Source organism: Crocodylus siamensis, chromosome 2 (assembly GCF_052110815.1).
Source record: "Crocodylus siamensis isolate JL-2025a chromosome 2, ASM5211081v1, whole genome shotgun sequence".
In the NCBI taxonomy this organism is placed as follows: domain Eukaryota; kingdom Metazoa; phylum Chordata; order Crocodylia; family Crocodylidae; genus Crocodylus; species Crocodylus siamensis.
The window spans coordinates 235,660,402-235,684,004 of record NC_143396.1 but is presented as its reverse complement, the minus strand read 5'-3'; the positions used below and the strand labels follow the sequence as shown (position 1 = coordinate 235,684,004).

Below are 23,603 nucleotides of genomic sequence, written 5' to 3'. Positions count from 1 at the left end.
TTGGTATTCTCTCATGTATTAATTACGTTTAAACAAAAAGAGTGCTAGCTGGTCAGCTGGACCCTGCATTTAGAACTCAGAAGAATAGTCCAGAAACAAAAACACCTGAGCTATAATTTGATTATATTACATATGCCACTTATGGGATGCATAAAGCAACACAGCATTTCTAGTCTGTAAACTCAGTAAAAGAAAAAAGCAAAAAAGCATCTACTGCCAGTATGAGAAGAGTAATGCAGAAGACTCTCTTTCTTGTGGAATGGGAAAGGGCAGAGGAGGAAAGAAAACCTAGATAGCATACTATCTAGTCCAAGCTCCCAAACACACACACTTCACCTATTTTATTTTATTTTTTTATTACAAGACAGAATAAAAATTGAAATGTTAGGAAAATTCACACTACAAGATTTATCTTAGATGTAAGAGTTTTCAGCTTCCAGAAGTGAATTACAATTGCTGTTCTTTAGGAAAAAATATGCTCTCTTGGTTCCTTCAAATAGAATCATATCAGCTTAAAAACAAGGATTGTTTGCACTCAACTTAAGAGATTGAGATTGGGAAAAGCTAAACAATTAAGCAAGGTATCAGAATTACTAAAACATGGATACCGATAGTATCAATTCACATTGGTTCTTTGAGACCAGTTCAAAATTTGCTCAGGGGCTGTATAGGAGTTGGGGCAAGCCCTAGTCTGCAACTCCTGTCAAAACTCTTTTAATAGTATAGCCTCAGGTACTTTCTGCAAGTACTGAAGTAAAAACAAACAAATATTCTCCAACATAGCATCTTGTATTTTTCAAAAGACAAGAATTTCATCTTCAGTGGTATAATAAAGAACGCTGCTGTGTAACAGCCTCCATTCTCAAGTAGATACATGCTTCAATATCACAACAAAGCGAACAAAAATAAGCCTTCAAGTTTAAAACTGAATTCATTGCTTTCCAAATTTCTCCCCCCTCAATGTAACTTATAGTGAAAGTTAACTTTTTGTAGGGTCAGAAGTTTAACAGAGGTACGCTCAATATTGCCTTCCATCTGAATTTAATCTTTAGTAACTATGATCTGATTAAAGTACTGTACGAGGAAAAAAAGAAATTGTCAGCATTGACAGAAGCCATTCAGTTGATCAGCAAGTGGCAGTACAGGTATAGGCAAAAGGTTGTTTTTAAAACAATCCCCCCCCCCCCCAAATTATTTATGGATCTGAGACACAGAGACATTGGAGAAAGCCACCACTTCCCTTGGAAGCCCATTCCATATCTTGGCAGCCCTTACCATAAAGAATTTCTTCCTTATGTCCAATCTAAATCTTCTCTCCTACAGTTTGTGGCCATTATTTTTGGTAACTCTGAGGGGCGCCCTGGTAAAGTGTCCCCTATTCCCTGCTGACCCCCCAATGAGTTTGTAGGCAGCCACAAGATCGCCTCGGCCTTCTCTTGCAGAGGCTGAAGAGAATTTACATCTCGTACGTAGTTTAGTAGCTGCCTAAAATAAGTACAAATTAGGAGATACGCCCATTCAAATAAGGCACGCATGCTAGACATTTTTAATACTGTATTCTTATTCAGCTTGCTAAAATAGAATTTTTTGGTGGAAAAGATCCATATTATTTACAAGTCAGTTTTACTTTTGCTTCTAGACCATAATGTATTTGGCACACTGGATTAAAGAGGTGCATTTCATTTGAAATTGCAGTAGTTATTTCATTTAGCCTCAGGACACCTTCCTTTTTTTTTTTTTTTAAAAAAAAAAAACAAACGACAAGAAATTTGTTTCCCTCCACCAAAACATAAACGAAAAGATATGACTTTCCTTCTTTACCTTTCAAAAGCATTTTTAAAAGATCTAGTAATCATAAGTCAAATTCAAAAGAAAGGAAATTTAGATGGTCATCTTTCTGTATCATGAAGGATCACTATACAGGACAGAAACATCTCTGCTTTAAATTTCCTTTATGGTACTGGTTCCACAAATCCACTTACTATGCTGGAAAGAAGAAATTCCATTTCAAACTTAGTGCATTACTAGGGAGACATCTTTTAAAAAAAAAGGCAGATACCCATCCTTAGTTCTCCCAGTAGAAGGTGAAGTTTGATTCAAGTTTACTGTAGCTAAAAGAACTAAAAAGGTTATCTAAAATTATAAAAAACTATCAGGTGAAAAAAATCCAGCTAGGTTGAACTCTTGAAATGATTTCTCTCATAGAAACAAGATTGCAGGAAAACATAAAAACTTCCAAATTATCTGAAGTACCCTGTTTAATATCCTTAAAGATTGTCCTGAAGCAATAACAGCTTTGGAAACTATCAAATTTCTTATTCCTTGGACAGAAGGCATTGTTGAGATGTTCATACTCCTTTCACAAGGTAGGGGATAGTCAACTATACAAAATGTAAGCACCAAATTCTGAAGATATTTCTTCCTAGTTAACCCTTAGAAGTTAGCATTCATGACATGTAAACTCAAGGAAACTTAGACTCCCCGCATAGTGAATCTACAATATAGATGTTTCAGAGACACCCCTATATATAAAGAGCAGGCATGAAATCTTTTTCCTGTGTGGAGGTGCAGTGGAATATATGAAGCTACAATAACTATAATACTTAATTTTAAGTGTGAAAAAAGTTCTATAATCATCTTTGTTTTGCATCGATACAATTGCTTGGTGGGTGCATGTTCCATCTTTCAGTTTGTTTTAAGTGCACAGCTGGCACCTGTAGAATTTTATCTGGAAAAACCAATTTTCATTGGTTACAGAATAAAGACAGTGGTTAGCCTAAAAAAAACCAAAAAAAAACCCAGATTTTTTCCACAGTAGGTAAGCTGTAATAGGCAAACTAAAAATCACATCAGTAAGACAAGACAGCTATGAACTGTTTTGATTTTGTTTTCATTGTGGTTCCCTTTGGATTTAAAAAAAGGTAGCATAAATTTGCCAAAATTCAAAATCAGGAAAACTAAATAGTTTTGAAAAACTATTTATCAACTTTTTTAAAAGAGGAGGTAGTATATAAAATGTTGTTATATCTGAAAAATACGGCTTATTCTGGTTGTAAACATTTCTAGAGTAGTAGATATAAATATCTGTAATAAAAAGTAGTGTGGAAGAGGTTGTTCTAGAAATAAAGAGGTAAGGTTTTCTGAGCTTAAAGAAAAAACATACATAAATTTAGTATATTTACTTAGCTGCACATCATTTAAATGATACAGAACTGGAGATTATCATATTAGAAATAGACACATAATAAAAAGAGTGTTTGGTGAATGTATACACCCATTTGCAGAAGTTTGCAATAAGCATTTGTATAGGCTTAAATTCATATATTTTTAGTTATGTCACACATGAGATGAGTCTCTTAACATCAGACATGGTGGAAACATCCACTTAGTCAATGTGCAAAAAGTTTCACAAATTGAGTTCCGCATGATGCAAAACCCCGATTTTTATAGCAGTGTTCAATATGTCTTTATCTGTTGATTATAATAGATTAGTATTTCAATACCTCAAGCATTTTTTAAAAACACTAGTAGTAATTAAGGCATCTTGTTGTATACAGTTTCTCAATAGTGCAAACAAAAACATCTTTAATATTTTGATTAAAATAAGATAGTAAATAAACATTTCTCAATGTAACTTGAAAATAATAGCACATATACATCTCTTGTGAAACAGATAAAAAGCCATTATGGTGATCGGTTTTGTTGGTTCCTTATAACTGGTTCTATAGTTGTCTTCATGATAGTACAATTTATATTCTTTTATGCAATATTTTAGTAAAATACAGTAGCACTTAAACAACTTTACTGAGTAACTGGACAAATCCCAAATGCAGCAAAGGCATACAGTCTTCATAGTGCACTTTCACCTCACTGAAGTAAAAGTTGCTCCTGTTACACATTTTTCCACTTCAATGTGAAGTAGATTGTTAGGATTTTGTTAGTGGTTTCATTAAACGGTTTTGAAGATCCAGTCCTCTTCTGTCAACAGTTCTCAGAAGAGAAGTCTTTTGGAAACAATACAAATTCCAGAGATATTCTAAGGGATTATTTAGCCAAATACGCACACCTCATTCTCCAAACATCTCAGTGTAGTTGTAATAAATAAGCATCTACATCCTAGGAGAAGAAAGACTGGTATTAATTTAAAAAACACAAAATGGAGAATACCATATATATCCTACTGTATGCAACTGTTTCAGAGCACATTAGAAAGTAAGATCTGAAAACAAAACAAAGCAAAACAAAACAACCCTTCTCCCCAGTTCAAGACCACTCCCTGTAGACATGATTCTTGTGCTGGGGGGAGGGGGGGGCACAGGGGGGAGGGGAGGGGAAGGGAAGAGAAGTGGAAAAAACAACCTCCCTCCCTACATTTCTTTGTAGCACACAGTTGAAAAAAGTACCCAAGATGTAAAAATTGCTCAGTTATTTTCAAAATTAGTTTTGTTTGCAGATAAGGCTTCCTCCTCCTGCTATGATCTACAGACATAGATCCCTCATGCCTGCTGCTCCACACTGTTGTCCATATGGCCTCTATTTCTCCAGATGCACAAGGGAGATTTGTAGCCAGTTTCAACAGCTCATTTCCCTAGGCTTTAGCTGTTGCACGGCTCTTCAGGTAGTCCAGTGCAGCAGTCTAAAATTTCTGGCCCAAGTTACTCTATGGTTATAAGCTAGACTTTGGTTCCGATTCCTTGATCCCCTGCTATCCGGATGGAACACTGTACATCTCCTTGTGGGGAAAGCCAGCGTTCAGAAAACAGCTGCAAGCAAACAGGTCCCAGTAGGACAGCGAAACGCAACAAGATTCAGGTGTTTGGATGCAGCAAAACAGCAAATCTCACAGCCATGGAATTGTGAGGCTTCACAAGGCTGCAACTGAGATAAAGTGAATTAGGCAACACTCCAAAGCCATTTTCTTTATGCTATACGTAGACTAAGACTTTATGCTGATTTATGTTCCACCCGCATTATCTTGGCAAGAAGAACCAGTTTGTTTTATTTTTTTAATGAAACCTGACATCTTGGAATGAAATTCTATGACACATGAATTCCATGTTGAGCTATGATTACAGGCATACACCAGTTATTTTGCATGTCAGTTTTTAAAGAATCTTTGTCCTCTTGCATTCTCTCTACCTATCCATTGATCTTTTTATACCAGCCACACAGTATCCAAGAACTATACCATTACTAGAAAAGTACATTCTTATTCTGCTGAAGTTTAATACATTACAAAAGGAAAAAGGGGAAAGGAAAAACAAAACAAACCATGAATGCCACAGGGCAGCTAACAAATTACATATTAAAAAGGTGGACAGCTTAGATGTTTCAGATCACCAGATCTTCCAATTTACTTGATCATTAAAAATATTTCCAGAACTGAAAATCCCACATCCTCCAAAATGTGTGTAATAAATATTCTTGTAATTGATATCAAGGCTTTCAATGATCATCTATAACCAATGCATACAGTTTACCTTAGCTATACTACCAGTATATCCTGGAACCAGGGTAAGATGATTCTCTTGTTTCCATAGTCCACATAATTGCTCTTTTAAAATCTGAATATTTCTGGAATAAAATGCATACAATTATAACTTCAGAAACAAGTATGGCATCCAGATAAGTACATAGCAATCTTAAAAAACAGTTTAACGGTCGGTATGGCTTTTGAAGGATTGCAATTTCAAATAGAGTGCGGGGCTCCGTTATTAACTTCCCATTCAAATAAATTCAGCAGTTTTTGCAGTATTCATTATGACTGCATGACTTTTGAAATTTTAATAAAGCAATGCTAAATTGAGAAAGCTTTTAAAACAGAATTCTCTTTGAAAGAATACCATTTGTTCCTTAAAAATGGAGCAATTTTTAAAAGAAGGTTTGAAAGTAGTTAATACATAAAACACTAAAACAGAAGTAACACACTTTTTGGTGGTGTGCATTTCAAGTTACTGTGTTTCTGAGGTTTTTTTTAAATCCGTCTCATTAGAAGGGCTAGAAAGTAGCCTAGGTAAATTGGCTACACAGCCACAGAAATGAGTTACAGTATTCACACTATTATACTCACCCATCCTCTACCTTCCCCGTGTGTGCAGATAGTTCTGACCACCATCTTTTAATGACAGCTAGGAGCCAATTTAAACCAACTAGCACATATCTGTAACAACATATTTAGATATGAATAATCTCTCATTTTGATAGTTTGATACAATATCCACCAACACTATAGCTCAATGCAAAGATAAAAAGATTCTTCTATGTAGGTAAATGCTCAGATAAAAAAAAAAAAAAGATAAACAGGAAATCCATGAAGAATGACTTTACACCCTCAAATTGCTATTTTCCACTTTAAAGCCATACATTAGAGCTCATATAACAAATAATTCCTTAAGAGATTTTGCATTAGAGAATTACTTTCCTTAAGTTTCATAACCTGGACTCATGATGGTAGTGGTGGTCCTCACAATTTTAATGCCGACTGCAAATGAGTCTTGGTACAAGGACAAAGCCAGCTCCTTCCTCCATGACTGCAGAGGAGCCCTTGGCAGAAGAAACAATGTGGCTTTTGCACAAATGGTGAGGGTGGGAGGGAATGGAGCAGACAGGGTTGGGAATCAGGGCAGGGATTCGTACATGAAGCTCTTTTGCAGAAAGTGGTCTTGCATGTTAGTTTCCCTACTGTTTCCATGCAGAAAGCTAACACCTGCTACAAATGTAGACTTTTGTGCTGGGGTGGAAGGGGTGCACTGGGCGTGTGCACAGTGGATATAGTGCAGTGGCACTTCATGGCATGAATGGTGTTAGGGAAGTCTTTGGAATTAATTTACTTCTACCCTCCATATTTTTTTTTTTAATACGACCACTCATTTTGATACTTACTCTTCATATTTGCTTTTAAGCAGCAATTTTACTAAAGTCAATAGATCTACGCAGCAACCAACTGATATATATGGCTTTTCTTCCTGTAAACTAGAAAATGAATACGTCAAGTTACATGAACTTTTAAACGTATTAATTCTGAATTCCACTCAAACTCCCTCCATCCTAAACATTTCTTCTTACCTGCTGGTAAGCACAGGAAGGCAATCTACTATTACTCCAAGATCCTGTATCCTAGAGATATTAGGGAGAATAGGATATTATTTGATCATATGTTATACCACTTAAATCCAGTAGAATTACTTTAAAATTAAAAACACTCAGAAATTATGGTCAAAAAAATCAAAGGACAGGCTACAGTTCTGTGGCAGGGTTTGGATTGCTATTACCTTTGGAAAGGAATTAAAAAAAAAGGTTTTAAAGAAAACCCACTTGGTTTTACCTCAGTAAGTAGGCTACCAGTTCACTTATACTTCTCCTTCTCCAGAAAGTTAAAGCTACATTCAGCCTCAAATTTCTACTGAAGAGAACTTGTGCCATAGTTTCATGGTCCTGAGAAACCTAAACAATGTTTTTAGAAAATACAAAAAGATTTTTAAATCAGTTATTGCACAACACATTGCTGTAAGAAAAAAAAACGGCACAGAAAACTTTGATTTCTATCTCAAATGTAACATGCTTTTATGGGTAAGAGGAATTTCAACTTTATATAGACACAGACTCAGAAATCTTCAGATGCAGAAAGATCATTGTTTACCATTACCTGTTTGAAGATTCTCTGTTAAGGAACCCTCCCCTCTCGAACAAACAGCAACAACAGAAGCCTAACAGTGCTATTACAAACATATAAAAATAGATGCCTACACTTAGATATCTACATAAAGCAATTTACAACAATTCACAGATGTCAAACAGCTTGCACTTGTCACCAATTTCAACAGGAACTCCTGGCTATTCAATAATTTTGAAACATTCACATATTTGTTTTGGTTTCTAAACAAGGAGTTAGGAATTTAAAATTTAGGCAAAATTTCTGAAAATTCTACTACTGAATTTTCAATTCGCACCCCCCCCCACCTTGAATTAGAGTGACCACTCCAGAAAATAACTCACATGCCTCAATATCTGGTCAATTACAAAATATCACAATGAATGATCTATACCAATATGAAAATGCAGCATTCAGCAGTAATTTTCAATTTCAATTCACTCAAGAAAAAGACTAACTTTGATTTACTTTACTTATTTAAAAGGCCTGGTACAGAAGATGCTGGGGGTAACCAAATACTCTAATGAAAGATACCACGCTATGAAAAGTTTCCAGAGCCAACTAAATAAAACCCCAAATGAAATCAATGGATTACAGATAATATGGATCTGTTACATTAAGAAATACTTCTAAAAGTTTACTTGCCTCTGAAAAAAATCCACTGTATTTTGATGACGGACCTTCTGTTTGAGAGGTACCAGAATCACTGGGATTTAATAGCAATGTGCGACTGTCATTGTGTAGTTTTGCTGGCAGATTACCTGCACAAGCAAGTTCATTTTCCTTATTTGCCATTTCACAATTCCTGACTTTAGGGAACTGATTTTTTCTATAACAAGGCTTTGGGCTGTGATGTTGAACTTTTCTTTTACAATACACTACTTTGAACAGAGAGCACGGGCTGGTCAAAGTTTGTCCAACTGTCGTTCTGCAATAACAATACGATATATTAAATCAGTCTTGCTTCATTTTTACATTGTATATAATGTCAAACTCATTAAAACATTAACAAATATAGCAATGGTAATTTTTAATCAATATTTTCTTTTCTAAAATAGAAAATGATCCTTTCCTATATTTTAAGAACTGTAATTAAATAAAAATTAGAAGAGCAACTGTCTAGTATTATTCCTTCTTACTTTCCTCTGGAAAAACTCATGACAGTATCCAGGAAAGAAATTAGAAAACAAAAGTGCTCTGAAATTAATATTAATCCATGCAGATTCAACCAATAGTTCAAATTCAGGCAATTTGAATAGTTTATTCCTTTCTGTAGATTCTAAATTGCAGATTTCCTACCTGTTTGTGTATGAAGCCAACTGTTTTGAAGATTTCTTACTCTACAGAAGGAAAGAAAGAGCCACACAATTACAATAAAGGTAGACACACAAGTCCAATTTACACAGAAAAAAAAAAAAGGAAGCCACTTGACTAGGGTCCTTCCCTATTCGCATACAACCAAAACATGGAAATAGTTTTTGCTTACTTTCTTCCTTGGTTTGTACTTGTAAAAGAGCTACAGTTTTATGGAGATGTAGCTTTTCCTCCATATTGTTCTATGGGCATCCTGTTCAGTAATTAGATTGTGATGTCTTTGGTAAGTGCTGGTATTGTGACATCAAACATCATCTCTCCCTTTACCAATATAGTAGGTATAGTAGAAGATTTTGCTTTATCTTGTATGTAAACAGCACAGCATAACTACATTGTCTAACATAAATCTTCTGAATTTGATGAAGAAACTGCAACTGAGGAAAATCACTGCTATGAGGTTAAGTCTTCTGAATATATTAGCTGTAAATATTGGGTAAGGAGGCAGTAGAGTGACCAAATGTAACTAGCATAGCTGGTATCTACAATCCAACCTTGATTGCTTCAGTTTCACTTATCTGAATTAATTCCCCAACATCAATTATACTGCAAACATATGGATAATCAAGGGAAATTTCTGTCACTACTGCCAAGATTGTGCTGTACAGATTAAAGTTTAAAAAAAAAAAAAAAAAAAAAGTTAAGCAGCATACATGTTTCGTCATTATTAAAAAGCTTACTAGTTACATTTCTTTGCCAATAATCTCCTTTAAAATTAGACCTAGAAACCTGCCACTTCATTAAAATATGCATTTAATATCTGGAATTTCAAAACCAACAAATTTATTAAAAGTATTAAACTGCTAAAGGCACAAGAGCTTTTTCATGTGTACAGAATCTAGTCTAATTCCATTTAAACATAAATTTACACAAACATCCATTTAATGTCAAAATTGTCCAAGTCAGCCACATGCAATCAGAAGCCTCTCCTGCTGAATCTTACAATAACTACTGCTTCAATAGGGTCTTTTTTGAGCTTTACAGAAAACTTTAGTAGAAGGTCATGGAGAAAATCTACCAAGAATTCTGCTCCCCAAACTTATAGGGCATTTTTACACATGCTCTGGGCTAGAGGGGGTGGCACTTTTAATTAAAAGTGCCTGCAGTGTCATGTGCACTCATCATCCCACACTTCAAAACAGAGGTGGGGCCCTTTAACTAAAACTCATTTGATGAGCTTTAGTTAAAGCACCCCCACTGCCATTTTGAAGTGCAGGGTTGCTGAATACACCCAATGAGGACACGGCTGGACCATGCCAATTAGCACACTCCAGCACTCAACTGAGTCTGGTCTGACATATACTCAGTTAGCACGTGTCAGAGCAGGTGTCCAGTATATGCACAGGTACCCACAGTTCTCCCAGGTAGGGACCCAAATCAGTACCCTCCACCTTGCATCTGGCCACATGCTTGTAACTGCATTGGGCACTCTTTAGAGCAGCAGTAACTATTGTGCTGATTTCTGGAGGAAGACGCAGACCACAGAAGGAGCCTGACTTCAGCTTCATCTCCAGCTCTGCTCCATGAAACTTAGCAGAAATCCCACCGCACAGAAATGAAATGGAGAGATCTGTGTTCTTAGTGGGTGAAACTGTGAATTACCATCTTTCTGGCATCACCTCTCCACAATTTTACTTTGCTTTCAGCAAAATGCTCTTAGTGGGGCATTTCTCTTTAAGCCTTTATTGCTCCTACATTATCTCGGTAAGACATGCTCACAGGCTTCAGTTGGCTATGATCTTTAAATTTCACTAACAACAGTAAAAAGGGAACACAGTACTGCCTTTTTTGACTGGCAACACTGGGACAGAGAGAGAAAAGTGTGACAATTGGTTTGGATAAGGACTGAGGTCCTCCTTTGCCTGTGCTGGATGACACTGCAAGACTGATTATGATGAGAGTGAACTTCATCAGAACATGAATTAATGAAAAGACTAGAAAGACAATTGCGTTGTATTGTTTAAATCCAATATAAAGCAGGATCCTCTGCTCCAAAAGTTTTACAGTATTTTATAGAAGATATAGTACACTAGCCATGGGATAAAGACTAGTGCCAACATACGGCTTTTGCAGACAAACTGCAGAATCCCAAAATCAGCTGATGGATTGGTAGTATTTCATCAAGACACGCAGTGCACAGAAACTTCAAGTCACCATGAAAAAAGGATTCCTTATGTTCAGCTCAGAATTTTCTGGCTACCACAGCCACCATAAAAGCTTATATCAAGTGGCCACAGGCTCAACTCACATGGCCACACTGAATCTATCCAGCTTTGTTGTTGTATTTATGTCATGGACTGATCACTGCCTGCTGCATTTGTAGTCAGGCAGAGAGATCCATTCTGCTCATTTGGATTTCAGAAACATTTAGTTCCAGAAATCCCCCAATGCCAAGAAAATGCTGGATTATCTATAGTCAATCAATAATTTAATTTAACACCAAATAATATTTATCCCCAGTCATTTAAAAAGCAGTCCTTTACTGATTTTTTTCTCTGGCTTCATCTTGATACGGCTCATAATTTAGAGATGTGTGATAGGTGAAGCAAGAGAAACTGGAAGCACTTAAACCACTTGTCAGTGTGAGAATTCAACTAAAGTGTTACTATTATGTGCTAAACAGAAAAGTTTACATCTACTATGGTACAGTAAGAGGTTGACATAATCCACTGTCAAAAATAGTAATTAACTGGTTAATTTAGTCTCCCTTCAGATGGAGATGTACTGCAGGTTGCTTGACAGATTAAAGAAAAGAACATAGTGAATTTGGACAAACCCATCTGCACCTGTAAATGCAATAAACATCCAGACTGTATGACCATGAGGCTGTCTAATCTTTTTATGATGGAAATCACTTTGCTGTATTAATCCAGGAATTATACATGGTAGCATTTGTCAATAGCCTTTTGAGCTGTATTTAGACGTCTGTGCATACTTGGTTCCTCAGGGACAGCTAGCAGCAATGCACCTTGTGCCACTAGTGAATGCCTGTGCCATGTGTGCTCTGGTGTGCAACAAGCTACCCAGGTGGTGTAGGAGAGGTTGGGGCCAGCACTGGGCTGGTCCCAGCAGCCTTACCTGGGATTCTGGGGGCATCCCGGGGCTGCAACAGCAGTGATAATCCTGCCACACGGAACCTGGCCGGTAGCAGAGTGTGGCTCTGGCCAACCATGCTCTGGCTTTGGGTGCTGCATGCTGCTGACATGTACACCACTCCGCTTTTTTTCTGCAGGTTTTTTTGACCCCTGGATATCCAGAGATCAAAAAGCCCTTCATGCTGCTCCCTTGACTGCTCCTACCAACTGACTGTACAGTATGTGGTGCCACAGACACATCTGCAGCACCATATGCTGCACAGTTGCACTAAATTGGACGCGGCCTTGGAAGCCTATTAAAGACCTAGCATCCATGCTGATATTAGATCTTGTTTTTAGACTTAGTAGCTGCTTAGAAAATTGTGGATCATTTACAATCCCTTGAGATTCTGAATAAGCATTGTCCTCAACTGGATTCGTTCCTCGCTTTCAAATTGACAATGGAAATGCTGGTAACTGCATGAAGTATTAGTAACCACACTGCCAACGATTCTAGAGGGGTACTAGAGATATCATTACTTTATTTGATGTGAAAGATATTTAGTGAACTAGTGAGGAGCTCCAGGGTAAATAAATATCAGCATACTCTACATCTCCCTACAGCTGAGCATAAAGAATTTCTCATCTCTGAGTGAAGCAATAAACAGGAATAAAAACAAACTGTTCAAAACTAAAATGTACTGTGGTGAGTTGGGAGAATTTCAGCTATATCTTCTAGCTGCTCATCTCAGTTAAGCGTGCACATACAGGCATACCTCATTTTATTGCGCTTCACTTTATTGCGCTTCGCAGACATTGCGCTTTTACAAATTGAAGGTTTGTGGCAACCCTGTGTCGAGCAAGTCTATCGGCACCATTCGGCTCAGATGATGGTTAGCGTTTTTTAGCAATAAAGTATTTTTTAATTAAGGTATGTACATTGTTTTTTAAACATAATGCTATTGCACATTTAATAGACTACAGTATAGTGTAAACATAACTTTTATATGCAGTGGGAAACTAAAAAATTCGTGTGACTCGCTTTATTGCGGTGGTCTGGAACCAAACCCGCAATATCTCCAAGGTATGCCTGTACATGATCTGCAACCAAAGTTGGTGACTGGGGGGCCATTTAAAAGTCTCAGATGCTTTCAGATTGGTCGTTCCTGGATATTGCTGGATATCCCTGGTTATTGCTACAGAGGTCCTTTTGGGTGGTCAAGATGAGCCTCAGCTCTCCCCCAGGGAGGGAGGGTTTGCAGGGAGGAAAAAAAAAAAAAAAAGAGAGAGATGGTAGCAATTCTTTAGCCCAATAGCAGTCTGTTATTTACACACGCAACCTACTGATGTCTAAGACATTGAACACACCAGCCTGTTCACTGGCTATGGCAGTTATGTTCACAGGCATCTGGGGAGACAGAGGTGAGTTGGGAGCTTAAAGTTTCTGAGAATGGAAGATGTAAATTTTGTAGCAATTTCTTGCTTGTTGGCCACTATGTTTGGCTTGGGATTTACTGTAGCACTCATTGATTGTAATAAGAGCTGTGGCCATTTAGCAAATGTAAAAAATCAGGATATACATTTCACTGATGTCAAGGTGCACAGAGCTGAGATTTCTCTTGATGTTAAAATAGAAAAAAATACTTGGGGACAAACATGCTTTTGTATCAAGAACAAGATTTACAGTGCATTTTGAGATAAACAGGTTAATCCCTTACTTTTATAAATAGTTAATTTGTGTGAGGAAATTAATAAAAGATAGCACTTACCTTCTTCATGTTCTTATTAGGGGAATAAGAGATCCTTTTTCTGGGGAGATCAATGGGACAACCTTCAATATGCAACAGGTTTCGTTTTCTATCATTGTGGGCTTCAGAAGCCATAATCTCTTAGATACCTACATTAAGACAATAACATGGTAAGAAAATATATCTTTTCCTCAAAATTTCAAATGAGAAAAAAAAAAATCAGCAACTATTTCCAACTTTTGGTATTACTATATCTAGGACTGAAAAAGGAAACCGTCAAAAACAGAAGTATACCTAAGACAAGGTGGCTAGGGACAGACATTACACATAAACCAGTGTAAGTGATCAGAAACTGGTTTAAACCTGTAACACAACAGAAGTTCAGTGCACATAAACCAGTTCCAAAATGGCTGGAACTGGTTTAAGATAAAACCTGGCTGAATGCAGCATCAGACTTAACTGATTGAGCTCAAACCAGTTTATGAAACTTCTGTCCTAGACCCCTTCCTGGTTCAAGTTAAATCACAGTCCCCCAGCATCCCAGGCTGCTTTCCAGCTCTGTCTGCTCCAGAGAACAGGGCTGGTTCCACCACTCTGCTCCCTAGCTGGAGCAGTGAAGGCTGGCTGACAAAGGGGAAGGAGGTGGGAGCCTGAACACCCCTTCCCCAGCTCAAATTTACTGCTGGCAGCAAATGTGGACTACAAATCCTAGGAGGCACCTGGAAGCAGGAAGAAATAGTGATGAGCAACCCTGCAGATTCCTGCTGTTGTAATTTTGGACTCCAAATCCCAGAGACCTCAGGGGCAGAAGAGGAAGTGAACACACAGCCAAAAGGTGTGCTCTAGTGCCCGCTCCCCCCAGCTTCTGACCTCAGCCACTGCATGCATGTGGCTGCATTGCCTGACTCAAAGATAAATGTCTGTTTACTAATGTTTCAATTTACTTCGTGCAGCTTAGACCAACTTGCAGAGACTGAATCAAGCCTCAGGCTTTTTTATAGTCTGTACCTAGCTGGTGAGAGAATAGATATTTCTTAAGAACAAGAGTACATAAACCCATGTCCATAACCCATATGTAAAGAGTACATAAACCTATGTTGCAGATCACCTTCAACATCATGAGACTTAAAAATCACTAATTGGCCAGCATGTAACTATTTATTTATTTTTACAGAATACATACTTAAGTCCCATAGCTCTTAATTTACATTGTTTACTGTATCCACAAGATGTAAATCAGCAGCTGCTTTTCTCAGCTCCTCCACTGCACTTTAATACTCATAATATATTAGCAAATACAGATGTTCTTGTTGATTCTCCTTATGTTACATCAAGTACCAGACTTCAGTGAAGATAACATTAATCTTTATTAGTCAGATGAAAAACGATCAGTAACTGCTGCTCCCCAAGGAAAGTGCATGCTCTGAAGACATTTGAAATTGGTATATATCAAGTGACCAGTGGAGCGCGACTGATCTTACTATTTTCTTTCAGGTTTTATTTAGACATTTTGTGATTTTTAAGAGAGGTTTTAGGTCAGGGTGGGCAATTATTTTCAGTGGAGGACCACTTACTGAGTTTTGGCAAGCCATCGAGGGCCACATGACAGGCAGCCAGGGGCAGATAAATATTAAATTTTCTAACTTTTTAGGGGCCCCGCAGGCCGGATAGAATGGCCTGGCAGGCTGCATCCAGCCTCTGGTCCACATTTTGCCCACCACTGTTTTAGGTACATTAAGAATAATCATTTTATATTTCTTGCCAAAAGGACAACTCATCCAGCAGTGCAGTTTAGTATTACTGAATAATTTCTGCTTCTGCACCAGTTGAACATAAATTTTTGAAACACTAACAAGTAATAATTTATTTTTCACTACCAAAATTCACTATGCTAGATCTCAACCGCCCTTCAGTTTCCCAGGAATTGATTACATGGGATTTCAACACAAATCTGATGTTTGTAGGTCTTTTACACCAACACATACCATGACAGTTTGGCAAATATTCTCAGCCAATTTATATTTAATGGTCAATTTCTTTTATTGCTTACAGAATAGGGCAAGGTGTCCCAAGTATTACACAGGAACTACTAAGTTCGGTTAATAACATGCTCCAGAAAATGCCTTCCAAATTTGTGTTTCAGTTCTAACAGCATATAGCACTGGATATATCTATCTACAGATAGATATAGATCTACATCTATATTCTCAATATCATTTTTAAAAGGCCTCCAGTTTCAAGACTGTATAGCATAACGCATTATGCAAAGTTTTGTCATCTTACAGGCAGTGATTCAAATGCCAGTTCTCTCAAGCCAAATATTGTGCCTCAGACAGACCTCTTCAAGTTGAAAGTTTGTATGTATATAGGGAGTACAATACAGACTAGTACTCAAATTATAATTTGAAATAATTCTGCAGTTAACACAGCCCCTCTGACTACTCAAACAAAAATGATGCTCTAATTCAGGGAGAGGAGACTCCTGGGAAGGAATGGCATCCACCTCACAAGGAAAGGCAAGTAAGTAGTCCCTGTTCATGGCCAGGATGGCTGATCTTCTGGACAGAGCTTTAAACCAAAATCCCTGGGGGACAGGGATACACAAATTCAAACGTGTCCAGGGACCAACATACAAATAAGCCCTGTAGCTAGGGACACTGGGAGAGCCACTTTTGTGGGAGCCGAGGGAATAGTTTTCCCATCAGTGGGGCAGGAAGACGGGCCCTCAGTAGGATGACTCAGGTGCCTATGTACTAATGCCAGGAACATAGGGAACAAGCAGGCTGAGATAATGCCTACTGGAGAGTAGGAGGGTTATGATGTAGTAGGGATTACGGAGACTTGGCGGGACTCCTAACATGACTGGAGTGTAGCTATAGAGGGCTACACCCTGCATAGAAGCAACCGGGTGGGGAAGAAAAGTGGAAGTGTGAAAGAGCAGTATACATGCTTGGAGGCCGATATTGGCTCTAAATATGGACAGCTTGAAATCCTCTGGGTTAAGTTGGAAGGGTGCGCAGCAAGAGACACGCAGCTGTAGGTGTATGCTATAGACCACCAAACCCGGGGGAGGAACTCGATCTGGAGTTCACCCGAGAGTTGACTGAGGCCACACGTGCCTGTGACATGGTTCTCATGGGCAATTTTAACTATCCAGATATCTCCTGGGAGGAAAAAACTCAGCCAAGTTAGATTGGTTGCAATCCTTCCTGACCCGTGTTGAGGAGCTCTTCCTGACTCGGGGTACATGGGCCAACCCGAGGTGACACTCTGTTAGACTTGGTCCTGGCCAAAAGTGACCAACTTGAATATAGAGGGAACTCTGGGTAACCGTGACCATGAAACCATCACGTTCACTGTCCTACATAAGGCAGACGAATCAGATAACAGGATCAAAGTCTTGGACTTAAAAAAATGCAAATTTTAACCAACTTAGGTCACTAGTAGGGCATGTGCTGCAGGACTGGGGACTGAAGGTGAAATGTGTGCACAAAAAGAGTGGTTGTTCCTTAAAGGACACGATCCTTGAAGTATAAAGGAAGTCCATTCCCATGCAGAGAAGGGCTGGGAAGCTCTCGACTAAAGAGGGAAATCACAGTCCTCTTAAAAAAGAAAGAAGCTTATAAACAGTGGAAAAACTCAGGGCAGACCCCAAGGAGGACTATTCAATGACAGCCTGCATTTGCAGGGAACTGATAAGATAGGCTAAAGCAGCAATTGAATTTAGATTAGCAACAGGAATCAAGGACAACAATAAGTCCTTCTTTAGGCACGTAAGGAACAGGAGAAAAAAAAAACAAATGGGAGTCTGAGGTCATTGCTCAACAACTTGGAAGAACTAGTTACTGATACCCAGAAGTCCTGAATGACTACCTCACCTCAGCCCTTCACTGGACCAAAGCGGTGGTGGTGGTGGTGGGGGGAAAAAAATTACACCACAGAGTAGAACATGAACACAATAGCAATAATCACCTTCCTACTATTGCCATAGAATTGGTGCATGACCAATTTAAAAAATCAGATATATACAAAGTCAGCAGAACTGGATGATCTTCATTCAAGAGTGCTGAAGGAACTGGCCAAAGTCACTGTGGAACCCATGGTGAAACTCTTCCACAACTCATGGCACTCTGGAGAAGTCCCTGAGGACTGGAAGAGGGCCAGCGTTGTGCCCATACACAAGAAGGGCAGGAGTGAGGATCCGGCTAACTATAGGCCAATCAGCCGAACTTCCATCATAGGGAAAATCTTAGAAAAGTTCATCAAAGAATCTATCTGTAATAAGCTTGCAGCAGGTAAGATTCTGAATGACAGCCAGCATGGCTTTTATCACGGGCAGGTCTTACCCAGTCACAGCAGATTAGGTTAAGGCAACTTGCCACCTGGACACAAGAGAGCAGGTTAACATTGTATACCTAGACTTCCAAAAGGCCTTTTATCTGGTATCCCATAATGTCCTCACTAGAAAACTGGAGGGTTGTGGGCTTAACTCCGAGACAGTTAGGTGGATGAGAAACTAGCTGCAGGATAGGACCCAGAGAGTCATAGTGAACTGATCTGTATCATCCTGGCGAGAAGTGGGCAGCACTTGGTCCAGTACTTTTCAACATCTTTATTAACGATTTGGATCTGGGGATGAAGAGCTCACTGGCCAAGTTTGCAGACGACACCAAGTTATGGGGTAGCGTGGTCACACTTGAAGATAGGCTACAGATACAGGCAGACCTGGACAGGCTAGCAAGTTGGATGGATCGGAACCTGGTGAAGTTCAACGTCGAGAAATGTAAAGTACTCCACCTCAGGAAGAGCAACCCCCAACACACCTACAGTCTTGGCAGCACCAAACTGACTAGCACCACGAATGAAAGGGACCTGGGGGTAATAATAGACCACAGTATGAATATGAGCCTGCAGCACAAAGCTGTAGCCAGTAGGGCAAATAATACCCTGGCATGCATCAATTGATGCATCTCCAGCAAAGCCAAGGAGATAATTCTTCCACTCTACTCAGCCCTGGTGAGACTACAGCTGGAGTACTGCATCCGGTTCTGGGCACCACACTTTAACAGGGACATGGACAAGCTTGAGAGACTCCAAAGAAGAGCCACCTACATGATCAGAGACTTGCATGGCAAGCCATATGAGGAAAGGCTGAGGGACCTGGCGCTCTTCAGCCTGAAAAAGAGAAGGCTGAGAGGTGACTTGGTAGCAGCTTACCGCTACATTAGAGAAGTACATCAAAGGCTCGGTGAACAACTGTTCACAAGGGCACCCAAGGGGAAAAATCAGTAGTGATGGCCACAAACTCCTGGAAGATCAATTCAGGCTCAACATTAGGAAAACTCTTTAATAGTTAGAGTGCCCAGACTGTGGAATAAGCTCCCTCCAGAGGTGGTGCAGTCAGCTACCCTGGAAATCTTCAAGAGGAGACTAGACAGTCACCTTGCTGGGGTCACCTAACCCCCAGTTATCTTTCCTACTTGGTGCAGGGGGCTGGACCCAATAATCTTCTGAGGTCCTTTCCGACCTTACAATCTATGAATTAACTATTACAACTTGTTTCAGTGACCACTAATTGTATTGTTTTTACCATTTTAATTTGTCCATATCACTTAATATAGGATCAGTCATTCCTCATGCAACATCATATACTTAGGACTTACGTTGTTTATCCTGGCAAAATGAATGGGACCAACAATTATCAAACGGTAGGAGACAGCATGGACAGGGTTGGGACATGTTCAGATGAGAGGATGAGCCATGTAAGAATTACCGGTCCCAATTCTTGCTAGTCTAGACAAGTTTAGAGCGTCGAGACCAAGTGATCAGGTTTACACAAAAATACATATTGTATGAGAATGTGGGCAAATCTAATGTTAATCTAAAATACATTTTTTTCCCTCTGTTATATTAAGTCTTGCGAAGGAAGTTGCATTGATGCAAGACTACATACCTTGTTAAACAATTCAGTACAAGTTCAGTGGTCTGACACAAATGAGATATTTCTTATTTCTAAGCAGTTATCTGAATCCAGCACAGATTGGAAGTGGCTAAAGCCTGTTACCATTCAACAGTTTTTAGAGGCCTATACTCACAATATAGGTGCATGTTAATATTACAAAAAAAGTGTTCATAAGATAAAATGCTTTAACCCAAGAGCATTCATTAAAGAACTTAAGGTACAGTGGACTACATCTGCTTTAATTTTGAATGACAGCATCTCTGTGGAGGTTTAATACACTTTAACTTGTATGCATATTTAATTGATGCTGCTGTTGCTTTTTGTTTTTATGTTACTCAACGTAATCTACAGAGCACCATTTCCTGACCATTGACAAAATGTTATTATGGCTGTGGCACTTAAGAGCTCTATCATTACTCAAACTAAAATATTTTGCAACTGTTTATGTTATTACTTGGAACTAGCATATCATCAGGGATCTGTGTTTTCTGCAGAAAAATGAGGACTTCCTCTTTTAATAGAGAAAAATGCAGATTTTCTCTTTTTAAAAGGAGAAAGCAATGGATTTTTCCTTGTTTACATGTACGTGGCAGCCAGGCAACAGTAGAAAGCAACTCCCTCGAAGAAATCTATGGGGGGGCCCCACAGGCTACATGGGTTTTTTTTTTTTTTGGGGTGGGGTGGGGGGGAAGGGTGACGTAGCAGGGGGACATAGGCCCCAGATTCCTACATTGCAGCAGGGTGCAGGGCTTCATTTAAGCCAGACCAGCTCTGGGCATAAGCTGCCTCCATGGCTATCACTACCAAGGCAAGATACCCCCTGCCCACCCTGCAATAGTGAGGGGCATAACTCTGTACTGCAGCTGCTTCTGCACCTTACCATGGCAGCATGGTGCTTCCTCATGTGCTAGGTTCTGGTTGTTAGGCTGGAGGAAGTTCCTCCAAAGCTGGTCCAGCCCTGCTGCAGTTCCATGCCAACTTCTGCAATTGTAGAAGTCTCGGGAGCAGATGTCCTGTTCCCATCCCCATCCCCCCCTGCCTTCCCCAATACCCATGCTCTTCCTCACATAGTGGAGAAGTAGGAGTAGCATCCTGGCTGGTAAGTCTGTGGGGAGGAAGGAGTGTGGGAGAGGAAAAGGGCATGGGGAGCAGCAGATAGAAGCCATGGTGACAGAGGGAGTGGGGCAGGGGCTTCACTGCCCTAGCTGTGCATGCAATCCCAGGGCCAGGAGCGGGACAGAGCCACAGGCAGCTCATCCAGAGGGTGCAGAAGGGTGGGAGGCTCCCTGCTGCTGCACAGACCCCCTAGGGAAGACATGGCAGGCATGAACCCCACCCCCAGATCTGTGTGCAGGGTTATCTGCCCACTGTGGGCTTGGGGCCAGGGGTTGCTCCAGCCTTTTCCTGGCAGGGGGACTGGGCCACAGCTGTGTAGCAGCAGTAGCACTTGGAGAGGTGATTACTGGGAATTTCATAAATTTTAGGTCTGGAAGGGACCTTGAAGATCATCAAGTCCAGCCCCCTGCCCTAGGGGCAGGAAGTCAGCCAAGATCAAAGGATCCCAGCAAGATAAGTATCCAAATGGGTCCAGAGTAAGTGCCTGCAGCACCACTTCTGGAGGGGTCTATTCCAGGCCTTGGGGGCTTAGACAGTAAAGAAAATTTTCCTTATGTCCAGCCTAAAACAGTCTTGGAGTTTATGACCTGGTTATCCTTCATGGTGCTCTGGTGAACAGACGTTCCTCCAGATCCTGATGCACTTATAGGCAGCCACCTGGTCTCTCCTGAGCCTCTGCTTTTCCGGGCTCAAGAGTCCCATGGCTCTCAGCCTCTCTTCATAAGGCCTATTCTCTGGCTCCGATCATGAGTGTGGCTCTCCTCTGGACTCTCTTGAGCTTCTCCACATCCTTCTTGAATTGTGGAGCCCAGAATTGGATGCAGTACTCCAGCTGCAGCCTCACCAAGGCCAAGTATAGTGGGAGGATGACATCCTAAGATTTACTTGAGAAGCATCTATTGATGCAAGCCAGAGTTTGCTTTACCAGCTGCGATGGGCAAGAAGCTGCCGGGCTGCATTCCTGGCCATATGCATGCGGCTGTGTGCATGCATGCAGTATTTGCTGGTGCCATTAATGGCTAGAGCAGCCAAAAAAGCGCCAATGACCAATCATATTAGTTTTCCTTTTACTGGTGCTGATCCAATATGCAACTTTAATCATGGAAAAAAGCAGATTGTGAGGGTTTAATCAGAGAATGTGATTTTTAAAACAGAGAAAACCAGGATCCCTGCACATCACATAAAAAACATGAGTCTCATGCACATGCATCCCACCACATGCTCATATACTGAAGGTGACCAAATTATGTGGAAAGAACACTGATGAGGCTATTACTGAGCTAAAATGACAAATGATAACTCCTCCTTTAGTTTATATGGGGGAAAATGCATTAATGTTAATGCTCACTAGAATTCTGATGACAAATGAGACAGAGCATGGACCAAACTACAGTTTGAATTGATCTATTTTGATATTATTCCATCTGTGGCCAAGACAAAAAACAAAGAAACACCCTTTTGTAGTCATACTTTCACCTGTAATTAAGGCGCTGTCTTCTCCTGCGATCTTGCATAGAATTTTTCATGTTTATCTTTTGCTTTACACCAACACAAACCTAAGTCTAAGTTATGGGCTTTTAGCCAACTGCCTTCTTGAGATGAGTCTCATAGCAGCTTTTACACAAGTCGAAAAGTTACATTTGTGTCAGAACAATTTGCGCTATTACCATTACAAGCATGGTTACTAAAACAGTAATGAAATATATTCCTCTGTCTTGTTAACTGATGGGAAGATTTCTATCCTTTGTTTATAGGAATCTTTTCTCTCTTTGTTTTTAAAGGAATTTGAAGTAAATTTCAGTGTGCCTTAAAGTTTTCTACCATCTAGATAAATTTGCTTTGGCATCATTGCTTACCACTGGCTGTGGGGAAGAAGCACAAATTTTAACATGCATTCTTCCTTTTCCCATCATTTTAAAGTTGCCTGCTATTTTTGACAGTAGACTTGCATGCAAATTAATCTTGTTTTCTCATAGTTTGCCATAGAATTAAAAGGTGCCTGTCAACAACCATATATCCCATACTATTCTTTACCTCTGATATCAGAGTTAAGTCTTCACACAACAATGTTTAGGATTCAGATCAGTAGGAATTGGGATGAGAGTTCAGTCTAAATCAAGACTCAAGAGTCACTGGAAACAAAGGGCATAGAAGGAGAGCCAATGTTTGTGTACTGTTGTTGCCCATGCCTGCCATCTAGGGCTCCAACTATAAATCCACAAAATCACCACAAGGTATTACTGCTTTCTGCAGTGCCTTGTGATGGAAGGGGAGGGTCATTTAGGAAAACACACTACAAAGACAAAACCAGATTCCACAGATCTGGACCCGGTGACCTAGCCTTTGCTGCAGGGTAACATTCTCTTCATTCATTCCACATCCCAGCTTATGGCTTCCTTAGTCTCTAAAAAATACATCTGCAAGTAACAGTGGGTGAGAATATAGTTGCTATTAAGAATACTTACTTTGCTAAGTTCTAATCACAATTGTGTTTTGGACGCAAAAGAAAGTCTTCCTTATCTGATAAAAAAATGTACTCAATAAAAAAAGAAATGAAAAGAACAAGTTGAGCCTGCTAGGATAATATATGGCAGTGGTTCTCAACTGTGATGTTACACACCAACCCTCTATTACTTTTTGGAACCTTAGGGCAAACAAATTAAACTGGAATTTAAGTTTTC

The 23,603-nt window shown here is 39.6% G+C and overlaps 1 protein-coding gene across 1 annotated transcript in view; it reads right to left on the bottom strand.

Moving 5' to 3' along the window:
* Nucleotides 1-339: 339 nt before the first annotated feature.
* The window catches only part of KATNBL1 (katanin regulatory subunit B1 like 1), a 32,563-nt gene continuing 9,299 nt past the window's right edge, over nucleotides 340-23,603 (bottom strand). The window contains exons 2-10 of the mRNA XM_090033477.1: nucleotides 13,866-13,993; nucleotides 8,951-8,991; nucleotides 8,297-8,579; nucleotides 7,325-7,443; nucleotides 7,066-7,116; nucleotides 6,883-6,972; nucleotides 6,071-6,160; nucleotides 5,481-5,574; nucleotides 340-4,116 (exon numbers count right to left, since the gene is read on the bottom strand). Of these exons, the coding sequence (XP_089889603.1) occupies nucleotides 4,084-4,116; nucleotides 5,481-5,574; nucleotides 6,071-6,160; nucleotides 6,883-6,972; nucleotides 7,066-7,116; nucleotides 7,325-7,443; nucleotides 8,297-8,579; nucleotides 8,951-8,991; nucleotides 13,866-13,979 (915 nt within the window). The 5' untranslated portion in view covers nucleotides 13,980-13,993 and the 3' untranslated portion in view covers nucleotides 340-4,083. The remainder of the gene's footprint in view (nucleotides 4,117-5,480; nucleotides 5,575-6,070; nucleotides 6,161-6,882; nucleotides 6,973-7,065; nucleotides 7,117-7,324; nucleotides 7,444-8,296; nucleotides 8,580-8,950; nucleotides 8,992-13,865; nucleotides 13,994-23,603) is intronic.